At 42.3% G+C, this 22,876-nt stretch overlaps 1 protein-coding gene across 3 annotated transcripts in view; it reads right to left on the reverse strand.

Moving 5' to 3' along the window:
- The window catches only part of CCNY (cyclin Y), a 210,989-nt gene that overhangs the window by 66,931 nt on the left and 121,182 nt on the right, over positions 1-22,876 (reverse strand). For all 3 annotated transcript variants that reach the window (XM_005291014.5, XM_065582845.1, XM_005291017.5), the window contains one exon: positions 5,713-5,787. In XM_005291014.5, the coding sequence (XP_005291071.1) occupies positions 5,713-5,787 (75 nt within the window). The remainder of the gene's footprint in view (positions 1-5,712; positions 5,788-22,876) is intronic.

A 22,876-nucleotide genomic window follows, 5' to 3' on the forward strand; every position in this document is an offset into this window, starting at 1 on the left:
CCACTTCTGCCAGCTTTTCACCACCAGAGTGTCCTTCTGCAGAGGGAATTCTTCACCGGCTGCCCAAGGGCATTGGTGTGGTGTAAGCAGTGTAAAGTGTTCTTGTGCAAACCGTAGAACTTGACCCCATTCTAATTAACTAGCATTTGGTACCACAGACAGCTACAATTGAAGTATTTGGCTTCAAGAATGGTGGTTTAAGATGAAATGAAGCTGAACAGACTTAGAATCACAATTTTGAAGTTCAGACTCTAAGTCCCTATTTATTTTTCTATTACATTTCTTTCCCTTTTTTACAAAACTTGCGTCCTGGGTAGTTTTCGTCAGGCATTCTAACAGATGGGAGGGCTGCCAAAATTTCTTAATTTTCTTTTAATTTTAAGGCAAAATAACCTGTTCTCATTTTTGCAAGCACATTCAAATTGTTAAAACTGCATTTTTACTACAGTAGAATGAATAAATTATCCAGGGTTAAAACAGCAGAGAAAAAATGATTTTTTTTTTTTGTTATTGTGCTCTCTTAGTATTCCTTTGTGCAATGTGCATAGGCAGTGTTAATGGTAGACTTCAAAAGGATGAAAGGCAATATCCCTGGGTTAATAATTACACATCAATCAAAGCCTCTCATGTTTTGAGAGTTCCTAAATAATTTAGTACAGGAATAAAGCTACGTTTCCTCTTGTTAGAGGAACAAGGGAATTGACTGGTCCTGATCGGAGGGCTGGTCTACATAAAAACAGCACAGTCTGTTTCTTTCCTGCTCATCCCATAAACTGGGGTTTCCTTTGAAGCCAATTACTGTACCAGCATTGTTGAATTTAGCAAGTAAGGACCTAATGGAAGTGAAGGAAGGAGGCAGCTCTATCTAACTAATGAAAAGGGGGATTTCCAACACACTGAAGTAGCAATCAATCAAGTTTCCCCTAACTAATACAGGAGGGGAAATTACTTTATTGCAGTGGCTGACTTTAAAAACCCCGAATTAACCACAACCTCCACTTTAAACTCAGTGTGTGCAGCATGTACCCACACCCTTTGTTTCCAGTCCAACACACAGGCCATCCAGGAAGCTTACAAGTGGAAATTTGGACAGAGGGAGGAGTATAAAATATTGCTTGAGCATGCAGGGGTGTAATCAGGAAAGCCAAAACACAACTGGAGTTGCAGCTAGCAAGGGATGTGAAGAACAACAAGAAGGGTTTCCACAGGTATGTTAGCAACAAGAAAAAGTCAGGGAAAGTGTGGGACCCTTAATGAATGGGGGAGACAACCTAGTGACAGATGATGTGGAAAAAGCTGAAGTACTCAATGTTTTTTTTGCCTCAGTCTTCACAGACAAGGTCAGCTCCCACACTGCTGTCCTGGACAACACAGTATGGGGAGGAGTCCTGGACAACACAGTATGGGGAGGAGATGAGCAGCCCTAAATAGTGAAAGAACAGGTTAAAGACTATTTAGAAGAGCTGGACATGCACAAGTCCATGGGTCCAGATCTAATGCATCCGAGGGTGCTGAAGGAATTGGCTGATTTGATTGCAGAGCCATTGGCCATTATCTTTGAAAACTCGCTGTGATCCGGGGAGGTCCCGGACGATTGGAAAAAGGCAAATGTAGTGCCCATCTTTAAAAAAGGAAGGAGGAGAACCTGGGGAACTACACACCGGTCAGCCTCACCTCAGCCCCTGGAAAAATCATGGAGCAGGTCCTCAAGGAAACCATTTTGAAGCACTTGGAGGAGAGGAAGGTGATCAGGAACAATCAACATGGATTCACCATGGGCAAGTCATGCCTGACCAAACTGATTGCCTTCTATGATGAGATAACTGGCTCTGTGGATATGGGGAAAGCAGTGGGCATGATATATCTTGACTTTAACAAAGCTTTTGATACGGTCTCCCACAGTATTTTTGCCAGCAAGCTAAAAAAAATATGGATTGGATGAATGGACTATAAGGTGGATAGAAAGCTGGCTAATTTGTTGGGCTCAACAGATCGTGATCAATGGCTCGATGTCTAGTTGGCAGCCGGTATCAAGCGGAGTGCCCCAGGGGTCGGTCCTGGGGCCAGTTTTGTTCAACATCTTTATTAATTATCTGGATGATGGGATAGATTGCACCCTCAGCAAGTTTGCGGATGACACTAAAATGGGAGGAGATGTAGGGATAGGGTCCAGAGTGACCTAGACAAATTAGAGGAATGAGCCAAAAGAAATCTGATGAGGTTCAACAAGGACAAGTGCAGAGTCCTGCACTTAGGACGGAAGAATCCCATGCATTGCTACAGGCTGGGGACCAACTGGCTAAGCAGCAGTTCTGCAGAAAAGGATCAGGGGATTACAGTGGATGAGAAGCTGGATATGAGTCAGCCTTCTTGGCTACAAGGGCACACTGCTAACGGCATATTGGGCTGCATTAGTAGGAGCATTGCCAGAAGATCGAGGGAAGTGATTTTTCCCCTTTATTCGGCACTGGTGAGGTCACATCTGGAGTATTGCATCCAGTTTTGGGCCCCCCCACTACAGAAAGGATGTGGACAAACCGGAGAGAGTACAGCAGAGGGTAACAAAAATGATTAGGGGGTCTGGGGCACATGACTGATGACGAGAGGCTGAGGGAACTGGGCTTGTTTAGTCTGCAGAAGAGTGAGAGGGTATTTGATAGTAGCCTTCAACTACCTGAAGCGGAGTTCCAAAGAGGTTGGAGCTTAGCTGTTCTCAGTGGTGGAAGATGACAGAACAAGGAGCAATGGTCTCAAGTTGCAGTGGGGGAGGTCTAGGGTGGATATTAGGAAAAACTATTTCACTTGGTGGGTGGTGAAGCATGGGAATGGGTTACCTAGGGAGGTGATGGAATCTCCATCCTTAGAGGTTTTTAAAGCCTGATTTGACAAAACCCTGGCTGGGATGATTTAGTTGGGGATTGGTCCTGCTTTGAGCAGGGAGTTTGAGTAGATGACTCCTGAGGTCTCTTCCAACCCTAATATTCTATGATTCTATGAAGCTTTTTTTTTTTTTTTAAATGAGTTCTAAAATAAGTTTAAAGATATCAAAGGTGGTATTCCTAACATGCTAGGAGGATTGTCACCAGGCTTAGCACCTTGAACAGTCCCTGTGAAGAGGAGGAAAAAAATTGAAGACTTTTTGCATAAGCAGTACTCTGAGCCTACTATTTGGCACCTTGATTAACGTTTATTGGGCCTTAAACAGACTCAGTTCTTAGCTGCATTGTACACTACCATGACTTGAACATTGATATAGGGTCCTACGGAATCTGACAAATCTTACGCTAGCTCTGCTTACCCCCTACATAAACTATGATATTGTAGTTTGACATCATGCAACATTACTGAAATTTTTTTCCTATCCCTACATAGCTGATCTATTTATACAATGGGCCTGAAATACAACCAGGCATAGTGCTTACTGCTGTTCTTTATTCCACTGAAATGTGATTGTTCTGGGCACTATACCCAGTAGTATTTGCAGGACAGTGTTTCATTTGGCAGGCGAGTAAGAGGTCATTTGTTTTTTCATCATCAAGTCAAAAGGTTGATGAGCAGGTTTTATACCTCAGCTGGTAAATTTCTGAGACAGTTCAGCAAGGCTGACATACTGTTTTGTGAGAATAATAAATTCCTTCCTTTTCTCTGAACTGGAAGAAGCTGCATAACTCAATTAACTGGGCTGAAAGCGATCAGAGTTTGTAAATTTATTGTCATTTTTTAAAGTTTCTCATAATCTACACATTATAAAAAAAATCAGTCACTAAGAAAAGAATTATAATAATTAGAGCCGATCAAATGTTTTCAAATGACTGAAAAATTTTCACCATTTCAACCAGCTCTAAGAATATTTAGCATTGAAATATTACTTTGCACTTCCAAAATGCTGTACAGACACTAACTAATTAATCCTCATGACACCACTGTGATGTAAGGAAGTGTCACCATGCCCATTTTACAGATTGCCAAGCCCAGGGAAGGATGAGGGGTGGTGTGTGTGGTTAAGTGACATACCCAAACCTCACAGCAACTCAACAGTAGAGCAACAAGTTCCTGGCTCTTTCCCTCTCCCCATTCTACCACGCTGCCTTTTAATTAAGGCCCCAATCTTGCAGACGCAGTCAGTAGGCCTCCAAGGGCAGAAGAGTACCCACACATAACCCACTGCAGAATCAGGGCCTAAAATGCATCTTCTCTGTAGATGACATTTTCAAAAACTACCAGAAAACAACCAAAAACTAAAAAAAGATGTCACTAGAATTTCTGAAATACAAATGTGCACTTAGCTGAATAAAAACTCAGTAAAGTATCATTTACTCAGTAAGTCTAAAATAGAGTTCAGATGCCCCCAAAAAGGAGCACCGAGAATGCACACTATAGTAACAACAAACAACAGAAAAGTTGCTTGGAAAGTTTGGATAGAAAATAACATGCTTTGTATTCATTATTCATGTCTACTTCTGACAAAACACTAACATCACTCAAGCTGGACATTGTAGATTCAATTAGCCAAAAGTAAGTGGCTTCCACTCCACTAATTACATCTAAAGGCTCGCTTAAAAAAAAAAAAAAAAAAACAGGCTTAATTTCTATCAGGTTGTTTTTGTCTCCAAGTAAAAAAAAATTAAAAGCACCCAGACAAATAAAAGATACTGTCAAACCGTGCTGATCAATAAAAATGAAGGGATATTTTTGATTTGTTTTTAAAACCCATCAAAGAGCTCATGTGAACTGGGATTTACAGTTTTCAACCTTTATGGGGGAAGACATCAGGCTACACCCTAAGCTGGTCTAAATTGCCATTGGTCCAACGAAGCGACGTGGATGTACATTAGCTGGGAACCTGGCTCATTGTGTTTAGTTCTGAAAGACAACTGTACTGAAAGGTTTACATTCAGAGAAACTAGTTCTTTTACATGTTATTAGTATTTGTAGCTCCATTATATGTTTTGAACTTGTAATAGTCAACATGCTACAGGGCCCAATTCTGTAACCATTTATTCATGGGTCTGACCTAAAGCTACCTGAAGTCAATGGAGATACTGTCACTGACTTCACTGGGCTTTGCCTCAGGCCCCATGTGAATCTCTCTGCACATTCATGGGTCCAAATGATGACTTGTGTGAAATAAGAGTGTGTGGGACTGGTCCAACAGACCCCAATCATGAACCCACTCATGTGCACGACTTGATGCATGTGAGTAGTCCAGTGGGGTCTACTCAACAGGACTATTCACAGGTGTCAACTTCTGTATGTGCACAGGTGTTTGCAGGATGGGCCCATACCCTTTAACAACCTTCTGACACTTAATTTAATTCAATAGGTTAGGATTCAAATAAATTAGCGAGCATGGCGATAACTATGGGCCTGATCCTGTAGTCCTTCCACAGGTAAGAATCACTTTGAAGTCAACTTAGATTTTATTGTTTTGCATAAAAGAAACAGGATCATACCTTATTGTGCATTAATTACTAACAATAATCCACCAGGCCAGATCCTCAGAGTGTGTGTATCAGCATAGCTCCAATTAACACCAGCTAAGGATCTGGCCGATTATGTTTAGCCAAACCAATCTGCCAGTGTTGTGTCTTGTTCTCCTGAAGCTTGGCAAAAAATCCAAACAAAACCAAAAAAAACCCCACTTAATATAGGTTACCGCAAAGTTTAGAAATAATTTGAAAAGAGAAAACTGTAGTAAATCCAGTAACCTACCATCTGTTTGAGATTTACTGAGGAATATTGTGCTGGCCCTTGGGTGATCCGATGGGTTGAACTCCATGTTCAAATCTTGAAAGGAAGAAACAAAGTTACAATACGTTAAAAAGTTTATAATTGCCCAATGCAACAAGCAGACTTGAGCCCTTATTCCCACAAATGGTCCCCACTGGAGTGAGGACTACTTGCATCAGAAAGAGTTGGTTTCTACTGGACTGAAATAAGACAAGCAGCTTTTACAAGTTTGTAATACAAAGTCGAGAGCTGTAAATTTTTCATTCATTTCCCTTCCACACTCCCAAGACTTAACCAAGTGCAGGAATAGAGCCTTCTGAATGTAATATAGGAGAATTAGGTACTGTAAAACAATTATGTAGAACCATGCAGACAGTAGATGGCTTTCCACTGTTACATGTGATTACAATAACCAACTATTGATGTTTAATTTAAACAAGTTAGCTCTAGACCAGAGCGTTTAAAAAGGCTACACTTTTGGAAAAGGTTCCCAGGAAGCATCACAGAATGGCACATTTCCTGCTGTGGCAACTTCATTTCTAAAAAGAATGCACCAAGATAATCATAACGATGCCATATGGTACCAGGTCACAAATTAAGTCAGCACCAACCTGCTTCCTCCTTTCACAACATATGTGAACTTCCAGAAAGTACGATTTTCTTTGGCAAGATTAACACCCTCCCAAACTCACCTGTCCCCAAATCTCCCTCTGCCACCAATTCTTCATAAATCTTACTTCTGGCTAACTACCTGAGCATAGTGTAAAAATGGGCACTTCATCTCTAATCTTTCTGCTTTCTCTCTGAGCATGACACCCGCAATCCTGTGTCCTCTCTTCCGCCCTTCTGTTGATCTCTAGAAAGCATTTATTCTTCTTACCCCAATATAAACATTTGCCTCAGAGCCCATAAAGAGGGTTGCTACCTTTCTGTCAGGCAATATTATCTTGCCCACAAAAAATGTTTTCCCTATCTTTGCCCCTCCTAACATATCCCCAGACCAGCGAAGCAAATCTGAAATCAAGCCCCATTCCTTGTCAAGATAAAAGATTTTTTTTTTTTTAAGCTCAGTGATTAGGTTCTCCCCCATGGCTGGACCCTCCCTTCTCCCTTTTCTATGTATCTCCTTAGCTTCCTATATTTCCCTCCGCTTATCCCCCTTATACTCACTGTCCTCTTCACCCAATCTTTTTACCTTGTTCTCTGCTCTCTTTCCCTTTCTTATCCCTTTTGGCCAGTCCTCTTTTCTCCATTTCTTTCCAACATATTCTCCGCCAACATCACAACCAGCACCTCCTTGCTCTCTCCCCACCTTAATATTTTCATGGTCTCAATTGCATTCCCATGCATGATCCTCACCCTGCAACCCACAACATAAGCACTGTCCGTGAGGATGTTGTTAGTTGGGAACCACTGCTGGATTCAATTGCCCAGGCCTACCAGCTCTGCCTGATATGCAACAAGTGTCACTCATCAATCTATACAGGGTTCTCACTCTCAATTAGAAAGGGGTTCATTATTGCCAAGTAATTATTTCGGCACACTTTACAAAGGAATCCATGCCAAACTGGTCACCACACCATTTTAGGAAAGTCAGATTACTGCTCCTAGAAACCATAGTTTGTTGTGGGGCTGACAAAAGATTCTGAGTTGGCCATCTTATTTCTCTGATAACTCTGAACAATAGTGCATGATAACAAATAACATTTTTCAGGTGGCTTTCCATACCTTACTTAAAAACAGCACTGGAGAAGTAAAAAAACATCAGATGACCTGCAATGAGATAGGTGGTGCTGCTAAGATAATTACCCACTAACCTGAACCCAAGATGCATTTCATTTTGTAATCAATACTTTAAAATTGTGTAATATGTCATCTTCCGTACAGTCATAAATAAAACCCAATATGGTTTTATCCTACTGTATAGGTTTCCATGCAACTTCTGTTTACATCACAGCAATGTAAAATCAGTCAAAGCAATCTCCTTAACACGTAGCTGAACTCTGACATTTCAACATAGCACTTGAGCAGCCAGGTGTTTCCTTTTATTCAAGTCTAAGGCCATAAGATCAACCCCTTGTCTTTTCAGCAAATACGGACATTTTGGCACAGGTCCAAGCACTGTTTTCAGGAAATTTAAGAAAGAAAAACCGATGACCACATCTCTAAGCTGAGTTTCCACATAAATAACGTAACTGCACTATAAAGGGACATAGTGTGGAAGGAACAAAACATACAATGAAAATTAAAAAGTGACAGGAATTTGAAATATTTAACTCTTCAGCTACAACGTTCTCCTGTGACAATGTATTGAAAAGGATGAACTAAAAGAAGAAAAAAAGCTTTAGGCCAGTGGTTTTCAGCCTGTGGTCTGCAGACTATGTCTAAGATTTCCAAAGGGGTCGGCACCTCCATTTGAAATTTTTTAGGTGTCTGCAAGTGAGAAAAGTTTGAAACACACTGCTTTAGGCTATAAAGTGTTTACATACTATTGGCGCATCACTATTTGATGAAGATTTACATCTTGTGAATAAGTTTTCAGGCTCTGGTTTTTTTATCTTAAGGATAAATGTATTTTGCTGAGGAAGAACTGTGTGGTAACTTGTAACTGCTGGCAATACATTGCTCATAGCCCCCAGAGAGAGAGAGAAAGCACTGGCACAGTTTTAGGCAAATTGGCTTGCTGGGGAAATCACAGTGTAAGGCAGGAGGCTGTGCAGCCTTAAAACCCCAGTCAGGGGGAGTGAAAGAATAGTTCCTATCCAGAGACGGGATAGCTGGGTAGAAACCTGAGGAAGCTCCTGGAGTGTACCACAAAGGGGAAAATACAGGTGCAGTTACCCATAAACTCTCACGTTATCCATTTCCCAATAGGATAAACTGAGGTACAGAGAAATTTTAAGTGACCTGAACAATCTTCAGTAATTGGTAGGAAGGAGAAAAGAGAGAGCAAGCAATGAAGTCAACTATAAAAATCTGTACCAAAATGATATCTTTGCTTATAATGTTCTGCTCTGTACCATAGCATATTTTATAAAGGGGGGAAAAAAACAAAAGAGGCTCTAATTGTCATCAATTCATTGTATTACAAAAATTGCTGTAAAAATGTCACTATAAAAACTTGGAGATGCTGAAAGTTAAAAAGTCTGTCTCAACACCTTCATTATAAGTTTCTCTTCTCCTCCCCTCACCCAATAGAAACACCAGTCTATACTGGATAGCTCTTCCTTCTCCTTTCAAGCTTGCATTTCAAACTCCCTGTGCAGCCTCTCATTTCTTTTAATAATGACAGGACATGGAGAGGTAAACTGTTTTTAGACTGCTGCAATTTATAAGGCAACACTGTGTTTTAAATTTTATTATGAAAGGTAATTAAATGGTTTAGATACTAGATATTCAAGTGCTGGAGCTTTTCAAAGACTGTGCCTACGGTAATTTAACACGAATTACTCTAAATCCATAACTGACTGAGAAAAGATAATTCAATCTGGAGCAGTGATAAGAAAAGAATTTATTTTTCACCAATGCCATGGTTGGAATAGTAAGCACTCTTAGGAACACAAGAACAAATTAATTGACATGCTGGATGAGACCCAAGGTTTATCTAGTTCAGTACCATGTCTCTGACCGTGGCCAGTACCTTTGGACATGTGTTGTATTGTACTTTAGACAGGAAAGAAACTGGGCAGCATCTCAGCCCAACCAGCTGAGACTCCATCTGCTCCCAGCATAGAACATTTTAGTGGAATATAAACATGTATGTCAGATGTAGACAATTAAGGTTCCTAAATTTTATTTTTCTGGTGATGTCTTCTGTGCAAACTTTGGGACTGATTCTTCCCCACTGAGGTCAGTAGCAGTTTTGCTATCAATTTCATTTGGATCAAGTCCGAGCCTTTTGACTCATGCTGCACACTGGGATGTTTCCCTAGCTTTTCAATATTTTTTGGCCTCTTACTACAATTTAAATGTTGCTTTTTTCCACCTCTTTAGTTGCCCATGCATTTTCACTCCATTACAGAAGACAACATTTGGTACCATTTCAGAGAATTATAAGGTTTATATAGCTACATAAACTAAGGGTCTGATTCTACCAACGCAAGCATAACTTTATTCACATGCACAAACGCTAGTGAGCTTACTGGGTCTCCATGACACAGAAGCCCCCTATTCTTTGCAATCAACTCATCTCAGGCCCGACAAACTCATTACACAACACATCTTACAGGGTATTTATTGATGAAGACTGACATGTAAGGTATCTACAGACAGTTTGTGACTTAATCAAGACTTAATCATTGCGAGATGTATGTATGGTGTATCTTTATCTATAGATTATGTAATAATGATATTGATTGCTTAAGAATTCCCAGTTATCACTTCAAGGGTTGCCGGGTTCTTGTCCAAAGATCAGGCCCAGTATTATTCAAATTATTATATAGTTGGGAACCCCGATCTGCACAGTTGAAACACTCACACTATAGGAACTCTTCCATATTTATAAATAGTTTATTAATACATTTAGCTCAGGCAGAAGCACTCAAACTCAGTAAGGTACATAGAGATACTACAGAATGCACATCTGCACAGCCATATACTCACACCATCCCCTTGCAGAACAACTTGAAATGTTAGCTATCATCTTCATCATCGTCATTGTCACCTTCCCCTCATCACCAGAGGCCAAAAACTTGGGGGTTACTGTTGGGCTGTTTATCCGTGCCGAAGTCCATAGGCCTCAAGCCTTTTGCTAACTGCTGAAGCCAGTGTCTTACAGGATATAGTCCTGTAGGTTCCTTGCATTACTGCTGAGTATAATAAAGGCATAATATAATAAAGGCAAGCTAGCTCTAGGGACTACAACGGGTAATACTGAAAGAATAATCTAACTATTCTGAAAATATGCTTTATGGTCTTGCAGTAAAAGTTAGTCACCAGTGGAAAATATGTCTCAGGGATGGCCCATTCAAGCAGGAAGTAACTCTCATACCTCCCTAGTTGGCCGATGATATTATGCAAAGCTTAACTGTCAAACCTTGCTCCATTGCAAAACCAATGGAAAACCATGAGAGAACTGCAAACAATCAAAACCACTTGGAGGTTAAAAAAAGGAATATTACATTAGACAGGGAATTGCTCTGTCTATTAATAGAGACAAAAGCCTGTTTCAGTATAACACCGAGTGGGGAGAGGCACTCTGAATCCATTCACTGAGGAAACATCTCGGAGCAGGGGTGTTTTCATGAAAGTATGGATTCTGGTTCCTGTAAAGCCAGCCAACTCTGCAAGAGACTCAACTCTGGGAGGAAAAAATACTTTATTAGATAGGAAAGGCAACTATTAGTAAGTGTAGACTCTAGTTTGGAGTTTTGTTATTTTGTATTGTAACCACTTGTTTCCATCACATTCTCTTGTTTCTAGTTGAATCTCTATCCTTTCTTAAATAAACCTTCTGTTTTATTATAAGTACTCACAAGTGTGGTATGTTATACAGGAGCAGAGGTTTAAAGTGAAACTGGTGAAGTGCTCCATTGAGGGCAAAGGATCTGGGATTTCTGAGTCAGGAGAATGCTTCAAGAGAGTTGGGGACTGAGGCACAACTCTTGTTAACCTGCAAGACAAAGACAGGGCTGGCATAGCCCGGAGGAGAGTGCCTGAGTGGCTGGCATTAGGGAACTGACCCAGTTACCACAATCAAGACTCCCTCACACTGGAGGCAGGCGGTAACAAGATGACTCACAGCCCTGCATAGCCTGAGAATGGTCAGAGACTCATCTCATAAGTAAATTACACGTGTGCCTACATGTTTGCAGGATTGGGGCCCAAAGTCTTTTTTACCCCCAAACAATTTCTTCTTCAAGGGTAAAAATCAGCCTCAAGCACCTCCACAACATGAGATCCCACAATGGTCAATAATCCACCTCCCACGGTGGTATCTGAACAACAGAATTATAAAAATATGCAATCAGACCAAAGACTGTATTCTTCCCTGGCATAGCATGTCGTATTTCTTGACGGATTTGCTGTCTTAAAAAGGAGTTTTTTGTGAGCAAGCTAATGAGAAAAGGAGAAGCAAGTCTTAGCTGAGCTCTCTATGAGAAGTTGGAACATACACAGCCATTCCAAAATCTGAAAGGTGACTACAGGAAGGTCATGTATGTTTGGCCCTTAGAACTGTCAGAACCAAAGTCCCGAAGGGTATGTCTACACTGCAGCTGGCAGCATGCTTCTCAGTTCGGGTAGACCAGGGGTTCTCAAACTGTGAGTCAGGACCCCTCAGGGAGTCGTGAGCTGTCAGCCTCCACCTGGAACCCTGCTTTGCCTCCAGCATTTATAAGTGGTAAATATATAAAAACGTGTTTTAAATTTATAAGGGGAGGGTCACACTCAGAGGCTTGCTGTGTGAAAGGGGTCACCAGTACAAAAGTTTGAGAACCACTGGGGTAGACTGACATGGGCTAGCTCTGCTAAAAACAGCAGAGTGGACACTGCAGCACAGGCAGTGGCACGAGCATAAAGCTGCCCAATACCCTGGATCCAAACTCGTGTAGCTAGCCCATACCACAACCTGTGCCACAACACCCACGCTGCTATTCTTAGCACGCCAGCTCGAGCAGAGCTAGTGCATGTCTGTCTACCTGGGCTGGGACGCACACTCCCAGCTGCACTGTAAACATACCGTAAGGATCATAGCTGTTAAGGTCAAGTTCTGATCACAGAGGAGTAGTCTGTGAAACAATTCTATTTCAGGCCATTTAGAGCCTGGACTAGGAGTTTAAATCCAAGACATGATGAACAAAACAACATCATCTCTCAGATATAGCAACATTAAGAAACACAGTTCAGTCTGAAGTAGAACACAACCTCAGCAAACCCAAAAAGCTTACGACACATTAGTAAAAACTTTCTATACTTGCATCTGCCTCTGCCTCATTCTTTACTTCAGAAAGATCCAAGTACTAACGATCTAAGTTTTAAAACTCATGGTCAGAAAGCATTGGGCAAAACGAAACAAGAAAAAAAGGGGAGGTGGTTTTTCTGGCACAATTTTAAAGACATATCACCATTACTTAAACTCATTAGCATATACAGATAGAAACACTAGCCCCACAAGAGGATGAAGGACAAGTATCCTAGCAACTAGCTTCTTCTGAAGAACACAGAGCGTTCACTGTGTTGCAATAGGAAAATCAACACTTTGTTACCTGGTTTCAAAAACTCTACATATGGCTCTTGGAATAGACAGCAGTGTTAACATCATATTTAATTTTAGAAAAATAAGAACTTGTTTCTTATTCTTCAGCCAATAAAATGCACTATGTTGCCACTCCCATGCTGTGACAATAAAAAAAAAATGATGTTACTGAACATGACCTACACCTGTTTTATATTTGAACAGCTATAAAACACAATGAAATTACTTACCTCCCTCTAGATGCAATGTTCTGCCCATTATTTCATGTTTAATCAGAAGTTAGTAAAGGATAATATTGATCACTTGTATAGTATCCATAGATTATTGTTAGTTTTCACTGAAGTATGTAAAAATGGAAGACAAAAACGTACATCAATTAATCTTCACACAGAAATTCAGTGCTGAGCACACAACAGCAGGAATGCCCAAAGAATAAAACTACATACCTCAGGCAAACGTAGGCCCGAATTAAGTGCCCACTGAAGTCAGCGGAAAGACCCCCACTGACTTCAATGAGCATTGATAGTGCCTTGCTCTTATGCTGCCACACAAGGGAATAAGGAGGCATAAGACCTTCCTCTATCTCCTACCCTACACACCCTCTACTCTGTGCAGTCAACCGAATTGCTTCTCTGGGTGCGTGTCTGAAGCTGGCTCAGAAGAGGTGCTATTTCTCCTGCATGCAGGTGAGCAGAGAGGAGTGGCTGGGTTCTCGGTTCCACTTCCCAACGTGCCAGCCAGTGCAACTGAGCGGATACGGGCAAGTTGCGGATTGGAGGTGGAAGTAATCTGCTACTGGGAAAGAGCCATAGGTTGCTGGCCTCCTGGATCAAGGGGGAAATCAAGTAGGAATTGTGAGTCTCCTTATACTGACCTAGACATCATCTCAATTTGGTCCTTAATGCCTGAGAGATGTCTGTTGTTTTTCTATATTGCCTTCTTCATTCTGGTGGGCTGCTTATCTTAGCTTAATACTGGTTAGCCATTTAGGGGAATATTCTCAAGATGGCAGAAACGTAATCCTCATAAAGGTCAAAGTGTGTTAAATGGGTACGTCAAGTGATGATGATCTCCCTAATTAGTCTCCTACCATCAAAAGAAACCGAACCAAAGATTATTTTTTTAAAAATGAAATCATAGGGAAAAAACAAAAAAACACTCCTGGTTCTTGTAGATCTCCTTGTATTGTGTTATAAAATCTCTATAATTTATGCAAAGAAGTCAATGCAGGGATACAATCTGCCTATTGAAAAACTGAATGACTCACTCTACTATGCAGCATGTTTAACTGGAATCTTTCAAAATACCATTTTTGGAGTTGATTTCTGAAATTATGCAATAGCATACCAAGCTTTGGGAATTAACCCAATCTATTCAGAAGTTTCCTCAACTTTCAAAAGCCCAAATAATCAGGCTGAATTATATGCCAGGGTCTAGAACATGTAATAGCAGCAATTTATATGTATAGCCATTTCCTAGATTATAATATAAAGAATGGCAATTCAGAAAAACAAATTTCAGCCAGCATTGCTCCTGCCTATCTGTTCTATATATATGGAATCTATTACCTAGGCATCCAAGGGCACAATCCAGCAAAACACTTAAGCAAATGAGGAATACTTCCTTCGAAGCCACTGGGACTATTCACATGCTTAAAGTTTAGTACATATTTAAGTGATTTGCTAGATCAGGGCCTTAGTGCTGAACAAAGTAAGGAAGAAGCCAAAGAAACTAGTGCAACTGGTGTTTTCTCTCTACATTCCTCCAGTCGACAGGGGTGTACAAATATGTATGTACAACTTTATTTTTAAAATGTATTAAATAGGAATGATTTCCGGAGAAAAAAGGAAATTGAAAAGGTGCATTTCAGACCTAGCCAGGCTTGGGCTTTGTATGGCTCTTCCTACACTAGAGCTAGGGTCCTGATATTGAGAAAGCTCTGGCTCCCGCACTTGAGGGTCTAAATCTAGGTCTCTGCAGATGCATTGTCCCCATGGAGCATAGATGTCTTGGAGGGTTGCAGAAGGTAAGGTGATCTCTGAGGGAGCCAGGCTGCAATCATTCAAGGGGACAGTAGATTGGAATCAGGTGAGGAATTCTCTTCTGGAGTGAATGGACAGCCAGTCAAATTGATCTTTGTAGAATATAAAGCAGGGTGCTGAGAGTTGTAAGTCTTCTGGCTTTCTTGGGGAAGCTGTGTTTAGCCCCATCTTAAGTGAGGTGCAGTCACTTAATTCGAAGGAGGTAAAAGCATGGATCACCATGGCTAGGTCCCTGCCTGAGAGAGAATGATGCAAGTTTGTTAGAGAGAGAGAAGGAGAAATTCCTGGTCACTAGGACAATGGCACATCCGGGAGCAGTGATGAGTCCAGTTTGACCACAAGGTTTCAAGCCACTGTGGCAATCTGTAATCCAATACCACTGATCATAGTTGAGGTTAAGGTTTTTCTCTCCTTCGACTTTCATTCTGTCTTTTCTAGGTTTAAGCTTGAGAAAACTGGCCATATCCATTTACTGCTCTGTTCCACACACTGGGGCACCTTGGTGATGGTGGAAACTACAGTAAAAGCTTTTTTATCGACACACGGAGGAATGGGGGGGGGAAATTCCAGTTAACTAAGAGGAAGGGAGAGTTTGGGGCTGGTGGTTGGGGCATGGGAGGTAGTGCGGGGTGTGGGCTCTGGGAGGGACTTGGGGTGCAGGCAGGGGCTCGGGGCAGGGGGTTGGAGTGGGGGGGTTTTCAGGTGCTGGATCCTGGGGGGCACTCACCTCAGGTGGATCCCCACAATCGGCGACCTGTCCCTGCTGCTCCTAGGCAGCTCTGTGCACTGCCTCCACCTCGCCCCGAGCACTGGCTCCGCAGCTCCCACTGGCTGGGAACCGTGGCCAATGGGAGCCACAGGGGTGGTACCTGTGGGTGGAGGCAGTGCACAAAGCCGCCTAGGAGCAGCAGGGACTCATCTTGACCTGTGCCTGACTTTTATTAAAATCATTCCAGACAAAATGGGGAGGGAAGAGGGCCCAGCACCCTGCCTCTCCCCCGCCTACAGCTGCTGGGAAATGAAGTGTCCCCACTGCCCAGCAGAGATGGAGCATGGTGGGGGGGGGGTTCCCTACCACCGCCAGTTGGGGAGCAGTGGGGGGCCCCTTCCAGCTACCACTAAGCAGCTCCGGGGTCCCTCTGCTGTGGCCAGAGGTGTCTGGGAGCTACAGGGGTGGGGGATGGCTGCTCGTGGTCACTGAGCAGCTCCTAGGTTCTCCCTCCCGCCCCCCACCAGCTGGGCGGGGGGAATGGCTCTTCCAGCAGGCACTGAGCAGCTCCAGGATCCCTCTGCCTGCGACAGTGGGAGGGACCAGCTACTCATGGCAGCTGAGTGGCTGCTGGGGGAACCGGGGGGGGGAGGGGGGGCGGGAGATGACCCTGCCAGCGGTGGCAGCTGGGGATCTCAGGAGTCCCAGCCATTGCCTGTCAGTTGCGGGGTCCCCCATGGCCCGCAGAGGCTGGGCTGCTGCAGGGGTCCCCCACTGCTGGCTTCAGCAGATGTTACTGAGCATGCTCAGTACACCCTAAGTAGTTAGTTTTTCACACTCCAGGGCAGCTGGTCAGCTGGTGGCCCCCAATGTCACGGAGGTCGCTGGAAGTCATGGATTCCGTGACATGCACAGGAAAAATATTGTTTTCAAGGCTTGAGAGTGTAAGAAGAAAAATGTTGCTTCCACCAGAGGAACTCAAAAATAATGAGAGTTGTAGCCTCGAGAAAATAAAATACCAGAAGGAAGAATACTGATGCAATTGAATGAGTTACAACATTACTTCCATGATACCAGTGTTATATACTCTGTCTTGACTCAATGTCCTGCCTACTACATACTACCCATCATACTCTTGAATAAAAATATAGATGTCAGTTTGTTTTTAAGTCTTTAACCCTACTTAATGTACAATAATTAAGGAAAAATGTGAACTAGTGAAGAACAAGAGTTTTGAGCTATCTGTTCTGCATTTGCTACAGAAAGCTAAATCCCCAATAAAGGTGTTCAAAGATGAATTGCTAAGGTTTTGCTAAAAATTGTAAAACTTGTACTTACAACAAAATACCAAAAGAGGGGGGGGAATATTTATTGTTTGAAAATGGAATTAATACTGTATTTTAAGTTACCCTGAAATGATAATTATTTCATACAGACCCTAAGGATCTGAGCTGCAGGCCTGCCAGCTGGAACAAATTATATCATAAATATCATGAATAAAAGTTTGAAAAAGCCGATCCATTCTAAAGCTTTATTCTAACTCCATCAAAAATCAAGATTGCAAGTTTTTCTAAAAAAATATGCTCAAGTTCAAATAGGAATGAATTCAAGGAAGTCCACGGCCTGTGTCACGCAACAGACCAGACTAGATGATCCCAGTGGCTCCTACTGGCCTTGTAATCTATTAATCTTGCAACTGAATTTGCATGGGTGAATTGCATGGAGGCAGATGCAGGATAGGAATTTAATGGTCTATCCACCCCTTAAACTATTTTTCTTTTAATATGATTGCATCAGTGTGTATATACTGCATAAAACATTTGTATGTCACTGCATTTACAAGGTTCTTTACAAAACAGGTTTCCTAACCTGAAGAGTTTATAATTTAAAGGCAATAATATACTGGATAATAGCTCAGAAGAGGGAGGGAATGGAAGTGATGGGAAGGAAGGATAAAAAGAAGTTGTGATTTTTATGAAGAGGTGTATTTTAAGGAGAGACGTGAATTACACAAAGCATAGTGCCCCTCTCATTTAAAATAATAATCTAAAGACACAAAATAAACTTGGAGTTGCAATCATATCCTGACAGACTTAAACAAACCATCAGTTGTTGCTACACCAAATTATTTCACCTGCCATGTCAATGTTTTAATACCTTAAATGCCAAATACCAAAGAGGTTTTAAACTACAGACTCCATGAACAATGCTGGTTGTAATGCTACACATTTAACACACAAAAGGCAGCAGCTGGCAGGCTATTATTTCGTATCTTGTAATTGGGTAAAATACACAACAGAAATTATCCAAGCCAAAGTTCCATCTATTTACTCGTGAACAGAAATTTTGGGTTAACCTGGAGATAAAGAGATCCAAGTTTATCTGAAAGGCTTAAATCTGTACCAGAAAATCATCAGATTCAGCATGCAGTCATCTACCTGACATTTAAACACATCAGTGCTAGACAGTAGCATTAACCCCAGCTCTGCATTGTGGGCAGTTCCCAACTTCACCAGCCTAGGTTGATTATAAGGAGGCATCTCAAAGCTCCCTGGTTTTGCAGTTATGGGGAACACTGCTCCCAGGGATGCACTGTGCTCCTCAAACCAGCACCCAAGGGGCTGACACTATATAGCTCCACCTACTCCTCAACTCTTCTCAGCATATTCACACTGAGTGAAACTTGCAGTGAAGTTTTGCCACCAACTGTTCTCAATGTTCTTCTGGCAAATGATCAATAAAAACATTAAACTTCTGATAGGTCAGGTAGTCATAGTCTAACAGTAGTGTTGCTGACTAGTAACTCTTTCGACCAAAAAGATCCAGACCTTTCTGTTCTTATTATAGAGGGTGGCTTTTGAGTATGTTGCCTGCAGCTTTCATTGACTGTGTCCACAATCAGATTTTGGTGCTGGGTGAGAATAAAAACTCAGAATCCCTGGCCTGGACACAGTATTTATTATCAGTCAGCTTGCATGTGGGAGGGAGTGTTGCTGGAGTTTGCCAGATGGTTTTGACTGGCTCATGGAGGGCTTCATTAATTGGCAGTGCTACCCATGCTGAGATCCAGGTGTGCAATATGTCCAGGAGCTTGTGATGGGAATCCTGGACTTCTTTCAGGGTAATTTGCATGGTGTCATTGAGCCACTTCAACAGGTCCTGGAATTGCCTAATGTCATGACCCAACGATAACGGTGGCAGCATTACTGTCTCATCAGGTGACCAAAAAAAAAAAAAGATGTTTGTAAGGGGGGAGGGGGCTAACCTCCTCATCCACCCTTGCCTCTTGCTCCTCAAAGGTCTCCTCAGGCTCAGAGTGGAGAGAAGGGATGGATGGTACGGGCGAACAAGGTCTTGTGTGTTCCCTGTGGGATTGAGCTGAACTGTACCAACAGAACTTCGTACAGGCATTGATGATGTTGCAGAAGCTGTTCTGTGAGGTGCTGAGATCAGTACCATAGGTGCTGAGCATTCCATTGAAGTCGTTTTCTTGGCAGTAGTGCTCTTCGGAACTGAGCCCTTTACCACTGAGGTAGTTTAAGTCTTAGCAAGCTTCACAGTACCCTAAGTGCTCAGAGCCTCAGCAGCACTCCTCTTGGGGCCGGAGGTCTCCAGTGACCAGATCTTTGATGAGGAACTCTCGGTTGTGCTCCTCTTATCCCTCTCCTTAGACTTTGAGAGGAAGCTCTCAGTACCGCTGGTGCAGTTATTGGTAACTCATTCATGGGGAGTGTTGGAAACCAGGGTTTCAATGAAAGCTTTGAAGCTCTCTGTGACCATGCTCTCAATGATGACAAGGCACTGACAGAGGTGATGGGGTCCCTGTAGAAGGGGGGGGGGGGGAGGGAGGGTTCTGCACCCAGGTCAGAAGCTTGCTCCATCATTAAAAGCATACGGTCTATTTCTCTGTTCTTCTGGGATCTTCCCTTAAAAGAAGTGCAGATCTTGCACTTGCTGGGAATATGGGAGTCCTCCAAATAAAGAATGCACTTGGAGTGCCTGTCACTAATGGGGATTGCTTCTTTACAAGAGAGTTGCCTTTTGAAGCCTGCAGAGCCCAACATCCCTGACAGAAGAACACTTGTTCAAGACCCTCAACAGGGAAAAAAGAAAAAAAGAGGAACAAATATTCCAACAACTGTAAGGTACTAAACCTACCTCTACTAAGAACTATCAAAACTAAAACACTTATGAAAGAGTGAATAGGCACACAGCAAAACAGGCCGAAGGTGGTTGAGAAGGAACTGAGGGAGGTTCACCCACACAGTCCTATACTGCCTCGGTACAGAGCCTGATGATGTGTACGGCAGATGCACAGGGCAAAGCAGGCACCGCCACCAAACAGGTACAGGTACATGTGCACCTAAAGTGGAGCACCCACAGGGACACTACTCAAAGAAGTATCAGAGGGGTAGCCGTGTTAGTCTGAATCTGTAAAAAGCAACAGAGGGTCCTGTGGCACCTTAAAGACTAACAGTAACTTCTGTTAGCCTTTAAGGTGCCACGGGACTCTCTGTTGCTCTTTACTCAAAGAAGAACCTCCCTTACCAATCAATATCTAAATATATATAAGCCAGTCAGAGTTACTGCTCCCTTTTTAGCACTGAATTTCAGTTACGTCCATAAGCCCCTTACAACAGGAGGGATGTCAGACTGGCTCAGCACATTTCTAGTTCAAGCACATCCAACTGTGAGGGGATTTAATATCCATCTGGATCTTATTAGGACTACGGACACTGAGGCTGTTACATCCCAGCACCCCATGAAACTTGGGATTCCCCAACACCTTCCTCTCTTATGCTTGTTCAAAGGGACCTGAGAGGTCCAGGCTGCTCAATCAGATCCACATGCTTTATATATCAGGCAAGAAAGGGGGAGCAAGAGTGGGGAAGAAGCTGTGCTGACCAAGGGAGAAGATGAATGTGGATCAAAAGCTCAGTGAAAGAAAATCTCGGTTCATACTCTGAGACTGTTTGTTCTGGGAAGTAGTAAGTATGAGCTGGGGAGATCCCACCTTGTGGCGACTGCATATCTTGTGCATACACCCCATATTGAAGGTGGTGATGCTCAACATGCTCAACTGCAGAGCCATGTGATAATTTTAGTTATTGTGAACTTCTGACTGCATCACTAACACTCTGCCCACTCATCAATTTCCACTGAGACTTATTCTGGCACTCCAAACCTGGGAGCGGCTTCAAACAAGCACAAAGTTTTATACAGTTATTTTTAAATTCATCTCCTATAGAAATGTTTTCTTCTTCTTCCCCCAAACATGGAATTCTTCCCAAAATTACATTGGCCCAATGCCCAGAAAAAGTAATGCTCAGTCCTGGATCAGTAATTCGTTCTAGGCAGATATCTTGCAACTCTGCAGATCTAAATAGGAGCTTTATAGCAATGGAATGAGGAGCTTCTCAGTTTCCTATTCATTCACTCTTCCATCCACCCATGCCCCTCTTCTCCCTTTTCTCTCTCACACTCCCCTCTTTCCTCTAGTACTCAAAATCTTGACATTGACCAAGCCACTCATGAGTAATGTTACCATTCTAAACTCCTACTGATAAAACCTCTATACACCAAGCCATTATGTACTCTGTATCTGCCACATAATTTACAGAAAACAAAACAAAACACTATTGTAGGTATAATTGAGGGTGTTGTTTTTTGTTTGTTTGTTTTTTTGTTTTAAAAAGAAATGCTATTGGTACTAATTTTGAAAACAAAAATGCCTGTAAAGCCATGTGACTGTTATGCTGAGACCAAATGTGCCTCTATAAGCGAATGAAAACTGTTTTCAGTCCATAAACATGCAGAAATGCAATCTGTCTTTGGATATTCCAGGGTTAAGTGAAAGCAATGAGTCCCGCTGGGATCTGAGAATCTCCCCTTTCCAATGGTACTTGCTCTGCAGGGCCATGTGATAACAGACTTAAAAGTTTCAACATTTTTATATACATCTCTAACCCGATACAACGTGACCCGATATAACATGAATTCAGATATAACACGGTAGAGCAGTGCTACGGGGGGGGAGGGGGGGGAGAGGGGCTGCGCACTCCGGTGGATCAAAGCAAGTTCAATATAACGCGGTTTCACCTATAACACGGTAAGATTTTTTTGCTCCGGAGGACAGCGTTATATCGAGGTAGAGGTGTATTATACACAAATTATATTAAAAGAACATTCTTAAGGTTGCAAAGTCAAGCACTCAGAATTTAAGAAATGCCATAATTAAAGTTACCTGTGCAGTCTTAGAATCATAGAACTAGAAGGGACCTCAAGAGGTCATCTCGTCCAGTCCTCTGCACTCAAGGCAGGACTAAGTATTATCTAGACCATCCCTGACAGGTGTTTGTCCAACCTGCTCTTAAGAATCCCCAATGAGGGAGATTCCACAACCTCCCTAGGCAATTTATTCCAGTGCTCAACCACTCTGACATTTAGGAAGTTTTTCCCTAATGTCCAACCTAAACCGTCCTTGCTGCAATTTAAGCCCACTGCTTCTTGTCCTAACCTCAGAGGTGAAGAACAACAATTTTTCTCCCTCCTCCTTGTAACAACCTTTTATGTACTCTCAGTCTTCTCTTCTCCAAACTAAACAGACCCAATTTTTTCCATCTTCCTTCATAGGTCATGTTTTCTAGACCTTTAATCATTTTTGTTGCTCTTCTCTGGACTTTCTCCAGTTTGTCCACATCTTTCCTGAAATGTGGTGCCCAGAACTGGACACAATACTCCAGTTGAGGCCTAAGCAGTGCAGAGTAGATGGGAAGAAGTACTTCTCGTGTCTTGCTTACAATACTCCTGCCAATACATCCCAGAATGATGTTTGCTTTTTTTACAACAGTGTTACACTGTTGACTCATATTTAGCTTGTGATATACTATGACCCCCAGATCCCTTTCCACGGTACTCCTTCCTAGGCAGTCATTTCCCATTTTGTATGTGTGCAATTGATTGTTCCATCCTAAGTGGAATACTTTGCATTTGTCCTTATTGAATTTCATCTTATTTACTTCAGACCATTTCTCCAGTTTGTCCAGATCATTTTGAATTTTAATCCTACCCTCCAAAGCACTTGCAACCCCTCCCAGCTTGGTATCGTCTGCAAACTTTATAAGTGTACTCTCTATGCCATTATCTAAATACTGATGAAGATATTGAACAGAACCAGACCCAGAACCGATCCCTGTGGGA

Source organism: Chrysemys picta, chromosome 2 (assembly GCF_011386835.1).
Source record: "Chrysemys picta bellii isolate R12L10 chromosome 2, ASM1138683v2, whole genome shotgun sequence".
In the NCBI taxonomy this organism is placed as follows: domain Eukaryota; kingdom Metazoa; phylum Chordata; order Testudines; family Emydidae; genus Chrysemys; species Chrysemys picta.